Source organism: Falco cherrug, chromosome 3 (genome assembly GCF_023634085.1).
Source record: "Falco cherrug isolate bFalChe1 chromosome 3, bFalChe1.pri, whole genome shotgun sequence".
In the NCBI taxonomy this organism is placed as follows: Eukaryota; Metazoa; Chordata; class Aves; order Falconiformes; family Falconidae; genus Falco; species Falco cherrug.
The window spans coordinates 72505597-72521665 of record NC_073699.1 but is presented as its reverse complement, the minus strand read 5'-3'; the positions used below and the strand labels follow the sequence as shown (position 1 = coordinate 72521665).

At 41.3% G+C, this 16069-nt stretch overlaps 1 protein-coding gene across 2 annotated transcripts in view; it reads left to right on the top strand.

Annotated features, from left to right (window-relative positions):
- The window catches only part of TMEFF1 (transmembrane protein with EGF like and two follistatin like domains 1), a 130645-nt gene that overhangs the window by 72770 nt on the left and 41806 nt on the right, over nt 1–16069 (top strand). For both annotated transcript variants that reach the window (XM_055706314.1, XM_055706313.1), the window contains exons 2-4: nt 1146–1255; nt 4673–4802; nt 14106–14132. In XM_055706314.1, the coding sequence (XP_055562289.1) occupies nt 1146–1255; nt 4673–4802; nt 14106–14132 (267 nt within the window). The remainder of the gene's footprint in view (nt 1–1145; nt 1256–4672; nt 4803–14105; nt 14133–16069) is intronic.

The window sequence follows — 16069 nt, the reverse complement described above, 5'->3', positions numbered from 1 at the left end:
GCTTATTAAAAGTCTCAGATATTATTTTAAAGCGCACCATTGTCAATAAATCTCTTTAGTCTGTCATATTGCTATAGAGTCCTGGAGGTTTCTGACTTGAGCCAAAGCACAGACAGCTTTGAATGATATCCTCTGATATCAGTGCAGCCTCAAACTGTGGCAGGGGAGTTTACTAGATCCCTTGGTGTTATTTTCACCTTTTTGTTGCAATCAACAGTAATAGCACTGTTCCCACACAGCCTGCCAAGATCACATTTAGGCTGACACTGACCACTTCCATCATCCCTCTGGTGCCTTCCCTTGCTCTCTCTTCTATAGATAGTTCAAACCAAATACTTCTTTCAAAAGGATATATTTGTTCTCCTTTAAAACTACCCTTGGATGTGATGCCCCCAAAAGCTTGGAGCTATTTAAGCAACCTTTGTTCTGGAGCTAGTGCCTATGCAGTTGATGTACATAGTCCCTTGGTTTCCCTTTTGCCAGCTGTACCCCTGCTGCAAGCTTACTGAGCCAGGAGCTGCATTTGTGCCTCAGACTTTTATGCAACAGTTAAGACAGAGGGCTCTGGTTCATTACTCTGGCTCCTATAGTGCAAGTAAATTATACTAGTTTAAACATATTTCAGTTTATCCTTAGTCTGAAGGATAGTGGTATGGGCAAGGCAGAGACTGGAAAACCAGTCAGAGAAGAGATTTTAGCTTTTCTTCTTCTTCAGGACCTTTGTTGTGACTAAGGCAAAAGGAGGCAGCGGGTGAGAAACATGGGTTATGGCTCATGTAAAGATCCTGATTCCGGCTGGACACAGCTTCTGTGGAGGAAGGTTTTGTACTGGGAGCATCCCCAGCAGCAGGGGCATGGAAGGGAATCTGGGCAGTGTAAACGTGCCTACACTGTATCTGTTTGTTTGGTGAAGTGGCATCTAGTCACAGCCACTGGGACAACCAGGCAAAGCTGCCTCTGGGAGCGGCACCTGCCCCTGGGGAGCAGGATGGAGCCAACACAGGGCAGCCCTGGAAAGAGATCCAGCCCTTTCCTTCTAATTTCTTTATGAGCAGGAGCACTCAGTGGGTTTACGGACAAGGCATTCCCTAAAATTACTCACCTTGCAATTTCTTTTCTGTCTCCTTTTACTATTTGTTTTGCAGAGTTAAATGTAAGGGAATCTGACGTAAGAGTGTGTGATGAATCGTCGTGTAAATATGGAGGAGTGTGCAAGGAAGAGGGGGACAGCTTGAAATGTGCGTGTCAGTTCCAGGTAAGGGCCGCTCACCTTTTTGTTTGCTGTTTCTGACCAATCCTTCAGGTGTATTGAAGTATTTGTAGAATCACCACTTCAAAAATGTTGCTCATCTACAGCCTTATATAGTCTGACCTTAACTTCTTTTAATGGCACTGGTTGGGATGGTATGTGACTGAACGTCACCAAGGAGTGCTCAGGAAGCAAGTGGGAAGTGTAGCTTTGTGTTAGGTCCCCACATGGTTTTGGTAAGTCAGGCAGCAGCACAGGCTGACGTGGGAAGGAATGGAGGGATTTCATGTGCCGGCAGCCACGGTCCCTGTGCCCAGCACGAGCAGAGGTGGGGAGTGCTGGGTGACACCTCTGCCTCCCCACCTTCCTCACCCTGCCCCAAGACCTGAGGCTGGGGGGGAGGTGACCTGGGGCATGGCAGCCATGTGTTGTCACATACACCAGATGAAGCTTTCTAATTTAAATGCAGTACTTATTATGGATTGCTTACTCTCATACCCATTATTTGGAGGAAAGGATTCTTCCCTGCTCTGCTGGTGGCCAAATATGGTACATTAGACCCTGGAAGATTTTAAGGCATTTTGAAAATCAGATAATAACAGCATCACTGGTGATCATAAAGATTATGAATGAAAATAATGAATTACTCCCACTCAGGAAAAAAAAAAAAGTATGGAAATTTTATAAAAATATCCTCTGAACATTTAAAAAGTAGTAAATAGCAAGTGTAATATCCTTCCTTGGTTTGTGAGTCTTTAGTTTTTATAATTGTTATGGCAATCCTTCCCCCTTCCTGCTCCTGACTTTTTAGAGAAAAGAGAATACTGAGGTTCATTTTTTATACAATTTATAGCCAGGACAAACATATCAAATATTATGAGACTCCTGATAAAACTGGAAGAAGTGGCAGTGTTATCAACCAACGCTGGAGTGGGCTATCCTTCAGTGTTTCAAAGATAATCATATGTTCTGTTTCCAATAAATAATAAAACAAAGGGAGAGAGAATAGTAAGTAAGTGTGTATGTGATTTTGGGATTCCAGCGTTTCAGAGCGGGCAGTTGATGTAGTGTTCAGGTGGGTACCTTTGCTGGAGGTGTCCTGCAGCTTACATCCCACAAGAACAATGGGATCCAACTGCCTTTTAAAGGGAGAAAAAAATTCTTAGAACATGTTTAGTCATCAGCCTTCACTCTGTCTGTAACTTTTATTTATGAAAAATAATAAGATCAAAACCCAGTAGTGATTTAAAAAAAGGAAAAGAAAGTCAGCCCTGGGCTAAGCAGAGGTTTCATTTATTTTCTGTAGGTGGTAAATTTTACAACTTCCTAATATCCAGGTCATGAAGACTAAAAAAGGAACTAGCCTATATACTTGGTCTCGAGGAGCCCGTTTTTAAAACCAGATTTATTGTTAAGCTACTTACAAGTTTACTCGTACTTCTTGAAAAATTTATCCTATACTCTAAGGAAAGAAGTCTAAAGATGAGGAAAAGGTACTGTCTTTTTCAGACATAGCAGGTTGAATTCTTCCCGTAACTCTCAACCTTAATAATTTGTCTGCAAGTAGCAGCACCGAAATATCCCAGGGAACAAACACCAGCCCAAACTGTTAGGTTCTCTACATGCATGACTATCTCATAGCTAGCTGATTTTTATTCTGACCTTGCAAGGCTATGAAAAGGGATTAGACACATTTGTGTACAGTGGTTCAGCAAACACGTGCTGAAAGGAAGATGCGGGGATATCAGCCTGCTCTCCCTGGAATGCATTCCCTATCTCCCATTTGAGTAATTCGAGCTATTAGAGGATTTCCTCATAAGAAACAACTCTACTCCTAAAGGACGTTTGCATGAGAACTTTTGGCTATACGTGCCAAATCACTAAAGGCTTACCAAACTGCACAAAAGGCCTCTCATTTTCTGTCCTCAGGACAGAAACCTGCAACTTTAAAGCATCTTACAGCAACTTTAAGATTGAATACAGAATTATCTGTTGGAAAGTATTGTCCCCCTCAAGAGTCACCTGTTTAATTATTCCCTAGGAGTCACTGTTCGGTATGAGATGTGACAGGACTGATGGCTGTGGTTGACTGTCTGAGACTATGCACTATGGGAAAGTATTGCAAAAGTTAGAAATAATTTTCAGAGCTGGCAGCATAATTTATTTCTGTCTGTGCATGCTTAGTTCATTCTCAGTTGGTCACCTCTGGCAGAATGACAAAGGAGGGAGGATAATTCCCTTCAAAATTATGTTTTAAAAAATGAGCATTTTGCAGTTTGGGCACGCCAAAGCACAAGGAAACTGTTGTGGCAGAAATTTGTCATTTGGAATTTGGAGAAGAAACTCGTCCTTTTGGGGCAGTTTAGCTTAACTGATGTTGCTATTTCTATGTGAACTCTCACTGGATGAACTGTACCAGTTTAATCATACACTTTATATGGCTCAGAAGTTTGGTGGCTTGTCTGTGCATTTTTGTTCATTGCTTCTTGTTGTTTGGTTTTTTTGCCTTGGGGTTTTGAAGATGCAAAAGGTGTCTGGAATTACCGTTACCATTACACCCCGAACAGGGCATGTCTTCTTGTCCAGCAGTGAAGTGGGGTTTGCATCTCCAGTTCAGCAGGGAACAGTGTGGCACTCACAGGTGTTAGGGAGATTGGTGGTCCTAGTGTGTTTCTCAGCGTTTTTATGCACGTGATATGTACAAGGATTATGTCATCCACGTTTCTTAGAATATAAGAAAATAGAGAAATACAGGCTGCTCCTGACAAAGTCATTTGGAATGATAAATTTCCTTTCTTCCTTCCTTTTTATTAAATGTACCAAAGCTACTGACTTTGAGCTGAAAATTTTTCAGTATAGTCATACAAAAACATTATTATAGTTGTTGACCAAGAAAAACAGACTCATGATGCTCATGAATTTAATGGGGATGGTGATTGTTTTCCATCTCCCTTGAAAGATCATTCTATGACCAAAAAGATCAGCAAATCTCCCCTTAAGCACTGCTCACCTTATATTTTCCTTTGCTGTTTCATCCCCCTGTGCCTAGTCATACATTCTTGTATTAACTTGAAGAAGTTTTCTCCTTCCTCAGTGTTTATCCTTCAAATACTTCTAGACACTTGCTATATTCCCTCTAGACATATACTAAGTCCCACCATAGTTATTTTGTTCTTTTAATCTTTCCTACTGAATTCCTATGTTGAGCCCGTACGGAGTTGGACTATTATTTCAGTGATCCAAAAGGAATACATACAGGGATATTGAGAAACTAATATATTTTAAGTCTTCCTTTAGTGCACAGAGTTTTAAGTTAGTGCTAGTAATTCATATCTACACAACTATCTTCCTGTATATTAATATGCAGCTGAGATTAATCACATTCTTTTGTATGACTGAGTTATTTTATAATTTCTTTTTCAGTGTCACACGAACTATATTCCCGTTTGTGGATCAAATGGAGACACTTACCAAAATGAATGCTTCCTCAGGAGAGCTGCTTGCAAACATCAGAAAGAGATAACAGTAGTATCAAGAGGACCTTGTTATTCTGGTTTGTAAAACATCACTTTGTGTCACTAATGAACAATGTTACATGGTTAGCTCTTTAGTTTTGCCCTTAATTCCAGACATTTTAATTTTGATGCTTTTCGTAGAATGAAATGATGAGGAAACCGCAAGTCCTCTTCAACAATGGAATATTTTTATAGAGAAGAAATCTGATACAGTTTCTGATATGCTAACAGGTTACTAAATAAATGTTTATTTAGTAACCTGTTAGCATATAAAAAAAATAAAAGTAGAAATAAAAGAGAAAATAGTTTGGGAATGCTTCTGTTATACGTATAGAGGAGCCTTGATACACATCAAAAGGCTTACAACAAATTTGGAGCAGACTCCAAATTAGTAATTTTTTTAGGGCTCGTTTTTTAGATGTACAGAATTAGTGTGACATTCAGCAAGTGACACTGATCAGCCTGACTGCCACTCTACCTATATCCAAGGCATCACCTTTGACCAATTTCACTTTGGGTCGTTATATTGAAGGTATGCGCAACTCTTAAAAAATCATTGTACCTCACATTTCTGATGTGAGACTGGCCTTTTCTGTCTTTCCACACACTTAAAACACAGGTTTTTCCATATGCTTAAAATACATGGGACAGGTTTTCACTGCCTTGAATACTGTAACATGTTCTTGGACACAGACACTTTAGCCACCAGAGGCATTCTGAACCTCTGGGCAGATTCAAAGCTGGTGAGAACAGACACACAGATGGCTTTCTCATAATTAAATTAAATGATTCAGTAGCATCAACAATTGCATTCTTTGGTACATAAATAACACCAAAAAAAATTATGTTGTGGGACATCTCTCATCTTTTGATACGCAATAGTTACTTGGATTAACCTAAGCAAGGTCACATCTATATGGCAGCCAAACACGTGAGTACGGGTCAAGTTCACACTCCCAGCTAGCTTTATTTCAGGTAGTCTAGTTATCGATGACAATTTAGAGGTAGCAACCTGGAACTCACTGGTAGCTGCAACATCCTATCTGGAAATTAGGGTAAATATAGGGGCAGTGTACCTAGGCCATGTCCTTGCTGCTGCCAGTCCCAGAGCTACCTCATTGAAATGCAGTGTGGCTGTCTTTTACATGAGCTGCCTTAATGTCTTTGACTGCAGCACAGACCTGTACTGAGATCTGGAGTTGTTTGCTAAGGTCCAAAACAAACTATGATGTTGGTCGTAACATTGAAGGAAACTTGTGTTTTGTGCCCAGCTCGGCTGCATTAATTCTGGCATACCTCAGGCAGATGACTGAATCTACCTTCTTTCCCAATCTCCCACCTCCAAATTATCTCCAGAAGCTACGGAAAGAGGAAAAAAATTCATACAGTTTCAGAGCACTCGCATTGTAGAGGAATGAAGCTGGGTTACTTAACATTGATAATATACAGCTGTGGGCTGGCTTCAGGGGCGGTGGGTTGGCCGATGTAGACAAGGTGCAGCTGTGGTGGGTTCTGTTAAGGGGTTGGGCAGCCAAGGAAGAGGAAGCAGCCGGGGAAGAGAGAGGAGGAAGAAGCAGAGAGAGAGAATGTGCAGCCTGGGTGAGGAGAGACTAGGAGAAGGCAGCAGAGGGACTGGCATGAAGAGTATGTTGGTATGAGATGGTAAAAGACCTTGTTGTAGCTTGATAGTTTGGAGAGTGCTGCAACATTGCATATTCCTATAACAACCACCAAGAAGTATGAAGGTTTGAACAGAGGGTATATAAGTAAATTTATTTTAGTTTAGTTTAGTTTCATGCCTAAATTATTTTAAGAAACATACTTGCACCATGAAAGCTTCTCTCCCTCACTGAAAGGAAATACTAGGGTAATGTTTTTGGAACAACAAAAAATGTTTATTTTTGTATGCATTCCAGCTTATTTAGAAAAAGACACTTTGAAACAAAAAATGGATTCTTCTCAGCCTCAGGTTGCTGGCAGCTAATTACTGTGTCACTCAGCTAGTCTAGGATGATTTTTTTTTTAACCTTTTTCTCCTTTTCTTTAAGTCCTACATAAAATGTATAATTTTTAGCACTCAGTATAATAGATCAAGACATGTGCTGAGGCACAAATGACCAGAAAGTACTGAAAACACATTTATGAACCTGAGGATGCGATTCAGACTGCATACTGCATTTACACTGCTGCAATTTAAAGTGCTTTGGTGGAGCTCTAGCAGAACGGTACCTGCTGCTTCCCTAAGTGTCTGATGCACCCTGGCTAGCGTGAGAATATTGGATGATGAAAGCCATCATCTGGAACCGCTCCATGCCCTGCCTGGTGTCATGAATCGTTGAGGTGTCAATATATTTGTACTCTTGATCTGTAACACATATAATGGAGAATCAAATGCCCAAATTAAAAAAAAAAAATCCTTTATAGACCCCCATTAATTTTCACTGAGAGCCTCTAAATTTGCTATGAAAATTCTTTGTTCTGGGAAATCAGGAGATAAGTATAGATCCACTGGTTTTCTATCAGAGTTTTGATTTTTTTTCAAAGCAAAGCTTCATCCTGGTGGGACGCACCTGAGACAATAGGATGAAATTCCTACATAGTGTTGTAAAAACTATTTATTATTTAAAGTACATCAGACTTCTGCATCTCATACAAGAATGAAATGCTTCCAGTTTGCTAGGGATTGATACGCTTCGAAGCTATGGCATGGGAACAGACTATACTGACCAATTTAGTCAGACCTATTTCTTGGCAGGTAACATTTTGATCAATTTTTTATGGTCATGGATGATTTAACAGCATATTTATTTCCTTTGTCTGCGTGCTGTCAGACTTGCAAGATCCTAAAATAAGCAATGTTAAAAAAAGTCATAGGTGCTATATGAATGAACAAAATACAAGTTTAGAGATTAAAAATGCTGATTTAGAGAAATGTAAGAGAATGTATGGCTGAAGTTTTCAGGACTGCATATGCAGATCTTAACATTGTCAAAGCCCATTTTTCAAAGAAGGGACATTGTGTTTTTTTCAAATACCTGGATTTATGGAGGTGTTTCTATGCCTAATTACCCCTGGCACAAGGTGTGGATGACAGGGGTCTGTGAGTTTTAGACAATACATGTAGCCCCACGTCACAATATACAAAGAAACTAGGAAAATGAGTGAAATGCAGCTTTAGTGTTCTCTTTGCCTAATACCACAACATACCTTTGAGAAATGATGGGTTAAATCAAACTATAAACAATTTTGGTCTACATCTAACCTGGCCTTTTGCATTCATAAAAGAATCATCTGGCCCGTGCCTAGATGGGCTGTGAAGCAAAGTCCTTGCTGTAAGCACTGCCCATCTTCCACAACTTCTCCTCCTTGTTCTGTGGGATTATGTAGTGAACAAGATGAAAGCAATGTCCAGCCTTCTCCTGTTTTTCGTGGTTTTTTTTTTTTAATTTCTTACCGTTATCAGTTTCCCATTTGCAGTTCAGCCCACAACCAAATGCAGAGACAGGACCACCCATCAGGGAAGGGGTTGGGAACATCTATACCAGGACTCCTGCCAAACTCATCCCATCAGTGGTCTTGCTGCTGACCAGAAGCCTTGATTGGTTCAAAAAGGGTGACGTTACACTGAATTCATGTTATGCCATCCTCTACTAGAAGTTATCTTGAACTGACTTGCTAAACAGTTTTAAGAAACCAGGAAGAGAGGGCAGTCAGGGTGCTCAGAGCATTGAGGAGTCTGAGTCCCTTGATTGCTCCTTTTGTTGGTGAATTTAGTCTTTTATTAGTTTAAATAAAATATTTTAATTTAGTAAATAAGAAATAGACCTTTATGATTTATTTCTAAGAATATGTGTTCCTGTTAGCCCACACATACAGCCACGATTTTGACTGCTGCCAGATTTATATCATATGCACATGAAAATATAACCACACAATGAAGTAGTACTTGATATATTGTATTTATAGATTCTCAGTGTACTCTATATATTTGGAAGGCACAGTTGATCGCTTTCTGTTGGGATTTCTATAAGTGGGAAAAAAAAAAAGCTATTTGTAGAACTAGAACCAAACACCATATCTCTGTTAGATTTAAGAAATTATTCTCTTAGGAGTAGCTTTAACTTAGCATTCTTCAGACTGAACTAAGAAAACTCTCACCCTGAATTTGAATGCACAGGGTTTTACAGTAAATGCTTTTTTTTTTTTTTTTTTTTTTTTCTGGGAGGCTTACAGTGAAACATAATTAGATGCACACATTGTTCAGAAAAGAAATATAATAAGCTCAATTTAATCCTTCTGAGGGAGTTAAGGAAGAAAATCTAGGCAACTCACTTCTAGATTAAGAAGGTGCAGAAATAACTCTTTATGCTCTTGCAATAAAGCCATAACAAATGTGAAAACCTGCTATAAAAACATCCATTCATTCTGAGACCTGATGGAGACCCTTACTTCCAGCTTCAGTGCAATACAGGAGCTTTCCTGTCCAGCCTGAGAGATCAGTTTGCGACAGTACAGCATCAACATTCTGTCATTAGGAAATGTTTGGAAGCAAAGAAATAGGTTACCCAGACATATGTCATCAACATGTGCTGGATATTATTTTTATTCATAGCAGAATTAAGCAGGAAATGGCTACTAGGATCAAGTGACAGCAACCACTTTTCCCCTAAAGACATCAAGGCAAATGGACATTCCCTCCACATGCCTGGCAACGCGGAGGTTAAAAGCCTTTCTCCAGCTGCTGGAGACGTTGCAGCTGCTGTCAATTAGGCTTGTCAGCATTTGTCAGGATTCCTCCCCAAAAGCTTCTGCTGCCATATCAAAACCATGGGTAATTGCTAGCAGGCAACCCTGCTGCTGGAGGCTGGGGGCACAAACCCAGCAGGAGGAGGGCTGAGCTGTTGCTGCTGGGAGCACAGGCTGGCTGAGCTGGTGTGCTCCTCCAGAAACTGCTTTTGTGCAGCAGCATGAGCTCTGCTCTGCTGCCAGCAGTGGGAAGCTGGAGCCTGCTATGGTCTTTGGTCTGGCCGATGGCTTGAAGTAGGCTGTGATGATTTCAGATCACTTCCAAAGTGCTGGTCCTTGCACAGCTGCTTGGAGATGCTGTAGGAGCTGGTGAAGAGTTACACCACACTGAGGAAAGAGGGAAAGTTAAAAACTCTGCCTGTGCAATTCAATGTTGCTCTCATTGCTATGTCTAGTGTCAACTGTAGATCAGGGTGGTCTTCTTTGGTAGCAAGTTCTTGATTTTTATCCAGACTTTACTTATAGGCACTCTTGTGTACCTAGGATTAAGCTGCAGTAAGCTTGCCCTGTCCCACCATGGAGAGGACTGCTTTGTTAGCTCTGTTAACCAGGAAATCCAGGCTAACAGGGAAGTAGGAGCTGAGATAGCAGCTGCCCTTTCTGTCTTCCAGTTCTGTCTCGTAAGATGAGTAACCAAAGTCAATTGAATAAAAGGGTTAATGTGATCCAGGACTTGCTCAGCGAAGTTTCTAGAGTGCTGGTGTGGGAAGACCAGTTTCTGCTTAATGCAAAGAAGTGACACATACTGTCTTTGCACTGGAAAAAGCACAGCTGTATCCCAAAGGCTTAGGGGAAAATCCAGGACATGGGTATAAAGAATATAATAACTCTTCGTGCCAAAGTTCAGATGCTGGAAATCCCTTCTCAGCCAACAGCTGAGCCTTGCAATACCTAAATTCTGCAAATACATCATTTTTTTGGCTTTGTTTCCTGAAGAATGGTGTACAGTTTTACCTTGAATGTGTCAAGAGGTGTTCTGTTCTGCCCACAACAATAGCTGCTGATCTGTTTCTTACGCAGATCTAAAGAAGGCATAGTGTTTTGGCATATCTTGGCCTGGCTCTCTGTGTGCAGGATCGGATAGGTTTGCTCTTGAGGTGCTGGCTGGATCACCTGCCTCATGCGAATCAAGCCGCAGGGTCTGCTTGCTTAAAATTTGTCAGTGGCCTATTTGTCCTCCTGTTTGTACTTAGCAGGTTGGAGTTGTTGCCTTAAATGGGGAAGAGATGGGTTCAGTTTTCATGCTAGTTTGTGTTAAAAGGCATCCCTCCTGAATGAGAGAGGCTGCAGGCTCATTTGGTTTGGGGACTATACCTTCTGCCTCCGCAACAAAGCAGATCCATGGTACAGAAATGGCTTCTGTTTCAGAGAGTACCAAATAAAAATGGGATTCTGACTGTAGCCTACTGCTTAGAGTGTTCGTATGCTGTGTCTGATCCAGGCGCTTCTTTATGTATTTTATAAAGAAACCCCTTCACAGATAAAAGCAGCTTGCAGCAGAAGGCACATGCATTTGTGTATAAGCATATTTTTATTAGTCTGTTTGGAAGAGGGTGGCTTAAGTAAAAAGAGAGGTCAGTCACTCACTCTAATTACTGACCTGTGTCGGTGGGGGATGCTGTTTCTCCCCAGGTTCCTCACTTGTTTGGGCATTTTCTTGCCAGGTTTTGGTGCATGGAGAGCACTTTGAAAAATCCTGAATTGGTTAAGGGCCTGAAAAGAGCAGGGCCACTTGTCCAAGTGAGCTTGCAAAAAACTACTTTTTTTAACCAGCAGCTGCTTGGGAAAATCTAGCCAAGGCTCAGAAAAAAGCAGGAGCACGGGCTCAGTTTAGCATGGTTACCCTGGAGACAAGAGTCCTAGCACAGCTCCCAGGCTCAGAGGGGAGACAGGAGCTCCCAGTGAAAGGTTGAAAGCAGTGCAGTGTTATAGAGGATGACAGGTTTTTTAAGGTTTCTTGAGACCTGAAAGCCCAGAGAAACAGGAATGGATCTATCTCATTACTATGATGTCCTGCCAAGTGGAGACAGACTTACCCGTGGACCTCGTGTATCAAGCCAATGATCTACAGAGACGTGTGATCTGAGCATCAACTCTATCATTTATGTGGCTCTCGTTACAGCTCGTCCTGTCTGTGTGATGGTACCTGCCCTGCCACACAGCATACGCACTTCGTGGCGTAACTGGAGCCCTCAAGCTGGAACTGTGCGGTGTTCCTCACCTCAGGGCTGAACGAGCCGGGGAAAGCAGTCAGTGTGGGAATTAGAAATAAAAACGTGGAATGAGCCAAGTTTTTTGAGACATTTTAGGCTTTGTTTTTTACATGAATTACAAGTTGAACTTGCTCGAGTTTGTATGTCAGCCTTCTCTCCCCCAGAACAGCTTTTGACACAATTTCACCACTACAAATAAGCCTGTATATTTTCCTCATATAAGTAAATTATACTCCTTCAAATGTCTTAATGAAGCAATACTGCATCATAAGGCATATTTCTCAGTGACTCGAAAGTGACATTGGATATGGGATTGCTTTGTCGGTAAAGTGGGTCAATATCAATGAAACAGGAGTCCTTCTGTTTTCACATTCATGTAAGGTAATAAGCTCAGTCTATTAGATACAGAATATTGGTATAGGAGGAAAGAAAGGAAAATTTAGGTGCGGGAAAAAAACCCTCTCTATTCCTGATACTCCATGTGACAGATTATTTTTAATGTGTGAAGTGTCCCAGTAACGTGGAATTTCACACTTTCATCCACACACTAGAGGAAATTATTCTTAGAAGTATAGCTGCTTAAAGAAAAGAGGGGGAGGGAACTGAGCAAACGGAGGGTTTGGCTTTTCCTCTGATGCGAACAAGCTTATATGTGGAAGTAAGAACCCAGCTCCTCTCTCTGTCTGGTCTCCTTCTTTCAGATCTGTGGAAATGAATTCAGATGCCTTCTCTGTCACCAAAGCAGGCATGAAAGGAGAGGTGTGGGATGAGCTGAGCGTGTGCTCTGCTCCTCTCCTCATCTTCCAGCTAATGGGGGTGGGGAATAATTCACTGACAGTAGTTGCCATCCTCTCCTCTCCACCACCTTTGAACAAGAAAGACCAAGGGAGGTTTGTGACTCAGAGAGCGTGTTTAAGGGCTTGTCTTTACTGCTGTGCTAGCTAAAGACGCTGTGTGCAGTGCTGCCCAGCGGGATGCACATCCCCAAACGAAATCCCTAGCTGGTTCCGTAATGCTCGAAGTGGAGTTTGTTGGCCTGGGGTGGTGAGGAAGCTCAAGTCCTGCTGACACTTGAACTGCTAATGCAAAGGGGATGCAGCCACAAGCTGTCACCCATCAGATGCTAGTCCGGTCAGTCTAATGTCAGTGAAATAACTATGCTGTTAGAGCGTCTGTTGTGGTTTAACCCTGGCCGGCAACCCAGCACCACGCAGCCACTCACTCACTCCCCCCGACCCAGAGGGGTGGGGAGGGGAATCGGAAAGGAATGTAAAACTGGAGGGTTGAGATAAGAACAAGTTAACAATTTAAACAGAATAAAAAGGAAAGAACAATAATAATAACAATAACAACAATAACAGTTATAAAGGAAAGGTAGCAGGATGGATAAAATCCAAAGGAAAAAGGAGAAAGGAAAATAAGTGATACACAGTACAGCTCCTCACCACCCGCTGACTGATAACCAGCCAGTCCCCGAGCAGCAATCCCCAGGCCCCAGCTAACCCCCCAAATTTATTTACCAAGCATGACGTCCCATGGAATGGAATATCCCTTTGGCTGTTTCGGGTCACCTGTCCTGCCTGGGTCCCCTCCCAGTTTCTTGTGCCCCCCCCCAGCCCTCTCGCTGGCAGGGCCCAAGGAACTGAAAAGTCTTCAACTTAGCACAAACATCGCCCAGCAACAACTAAAACCATCAGTGTGCTATCAACATTGTTCTCACATCAGAGCCAAAACACAGTGCTGCACCAGCTACTGAGAAGAAAGATAACTCCATCCCAGCTGAAGCCAGGACAGCCTCGTTATACAAAGTGATTAACTCAGCTGAGGGGAGCTATTTTGTCATTGCATGACTTAAGCCAACTACTTTGAGGATTAGTTGTCTTCTGGAGGTACTTATGCAGTCAGGAGATTCATATATTACTCCTTCATGTACCACTCCCAGGGCCAGAGAGGAAAAAAAAAATATCCAAAAATCAGACTCTACTTTTAATCTCTATTGGGTTTGACAAAGTTGAATTTCTAACAGTTGAAAAAAGGCTATGAAAGCAATTTAATTGTCAGTATTGAATGATGCTGTTCCTTGACTAAAAATATCTTGACAGAGGTGAGAGAGAGTAGGGCACAGTAAGCATGGACAAACTGTATTAAAGGATGCCAGACTTTATGTGAGATGTTTGTTTTTACACCTGGCTCATGAAATGTAACACCTGTGTAATGTTTTACATTGACAAGTTCCTGAACAAACAGCTGCTCCTGGAACAATATTTTCATTTGCTTTCTTTTTTTTTTTTTTTTTTTTTTCCCCCTCTGTTTCTTTTTCAGATAATGGCTCTGGGTCAGGAGAAGGAGGTGAGTACCAAACCCCAGTTATACTTACTTTTGGTCTTTCTTTTTTACTATATGTGTGTGTCAGATGTATGTACATGGTTGTTGTATACAAATGAAAGAAAAATCATGACAACTTAAAAATAAGCTTTAATGTTGCAGTGTCATCTGACCATCTCAGACCAGAATTTGTGTAGGAATAGGTTGTAGTGTGCATTTGACCAATGTTGTTCTTTCAGATTTGACCTATATAATTTTTCACTTATTGCCAGTACTATAGTGTAGTATTTAGAAGGCTATTTCACCTGTATTTTGCTTCTGGACATGCCCATTCACAATAAATGTCTTACTGAAGAAAAGAATGCAGAAAAAAAAAAAAAAGGTGTCTGCAACATCTAGTTATCACTTTATCCTTGGTCAAATATGTTGCCTAAAATATATGATGGTTGCATTATGATACGTTTTAATCAAATATTTTGCATATTTCTGTTTAAAGCTGTATATTCAAAGAGGAAATGTAGCACAGCTGATATTAGTAGAAGTGTTCCTATATTTGAACACATCTTAACTTTCTTCCAAGGATTAAAAAAAATAAAATTATCTTAATTCTGTCTTTGATACTCCTAGCAAGAATACATGTAGAACGAAAAATGTGAGATTTAGATACATACAGACAAGGAAAAGCCATTTTGCTTTTAAGCTTTGCTTGTATTAAAAAAGCGTTGCAGTTCATACTGAGGGGGCTGAGTTTCAAAATATCAGAAACCTTGTACAGCTGCATGACAGTGTGATTTTGTGGGAAACAATCAATGGTATCACCGTGTAGTTAAACATACCAGTTATGTTCAAAAAAAATCAGGAGCTAGCTCCCCCTGTATTGAGTGAAGTGGGGGCATCTTCCTCCCCTTTAATAAGATGCTGTAAGTAATTCCTGGGCTGCTGCTAGCACATGGCCATTCTCACCTTTGTTTCCTTTTGGAGCAGTGTCTGAAGGAACAATTTTCTGCTCAGACACTGCCTCTTCTTACCTTCACTAGTGACTTTCTTCTGAAACTCTTCTTCCTGAGGCTGCATCACACTTTTTCCCCAGCTCTGTTTGCTTCTGCTTCCGTATTTGTTACCCAGCCTGTTATTCCACTACAGCTGCTCGCTGCAAACCAAACGTTGCTTGCCTCAGAACTGCTATGCAGTTCTTATAGGAGACAGATGACAGTAATTTAGTCCGTGTCTGACTTTTGGTTTTGGAGCAGTTTTAGAAATGTTTGAATGCTGTTGGGATTTTTTTTTTTTCCAGTATTTCCCAATTGGATGCAAAAATCCCCATTAAAATCCCTTGTAAACATTACTGACGTGGTCTGGAAGAGATTGGCAGCCAACTGACAGATGTGGGGATTCTTTGGTTAATTTTATGAACAATTTGGAGTAAAGTAGGCCAGAACATGCTGTGTTTTGTTGGTTAGGCTGCTCGCTGAAGAGGTGAAAGGTCCATGTTCAGATACACTCATCGATTGATTTGGGGCAGGAGACTGAACCCAGGTCCCCCCTCTCCTGGTAAAAGAGATCCAGAATGGGTCTCCCTTTGTCATTGCAGTTGGTTTTGTTCTCACTTGAAAATATTCACTGAGCCTGGGACAAAGTTAGCTGGAGGAAGGATGCATGCTATGAAAAGACCTTGTTAGCTGCGACTCAGGGTACCAGTGAATTTTAATTATTTATGCAAAATAGAATGGCATCAGTTGAAGAGATTTGGTGGTCCCTTCACACTACCTTGTAGTGGTGGTTAATGTGTTGTCTTGGGAGGAGGAAAACATAGGTTCATTTCACTTCAGGCAGAAAGAATTGAATCTGGGTCCCTTGGCCCCAGGTGAGTATCTGCACTGACTGGGTATTGAACAAAGAAGGGACAACATGCCCACTACCTCTCCCAGCAGTTTTGTGACGTTAGCTCTTCATTTATTTGG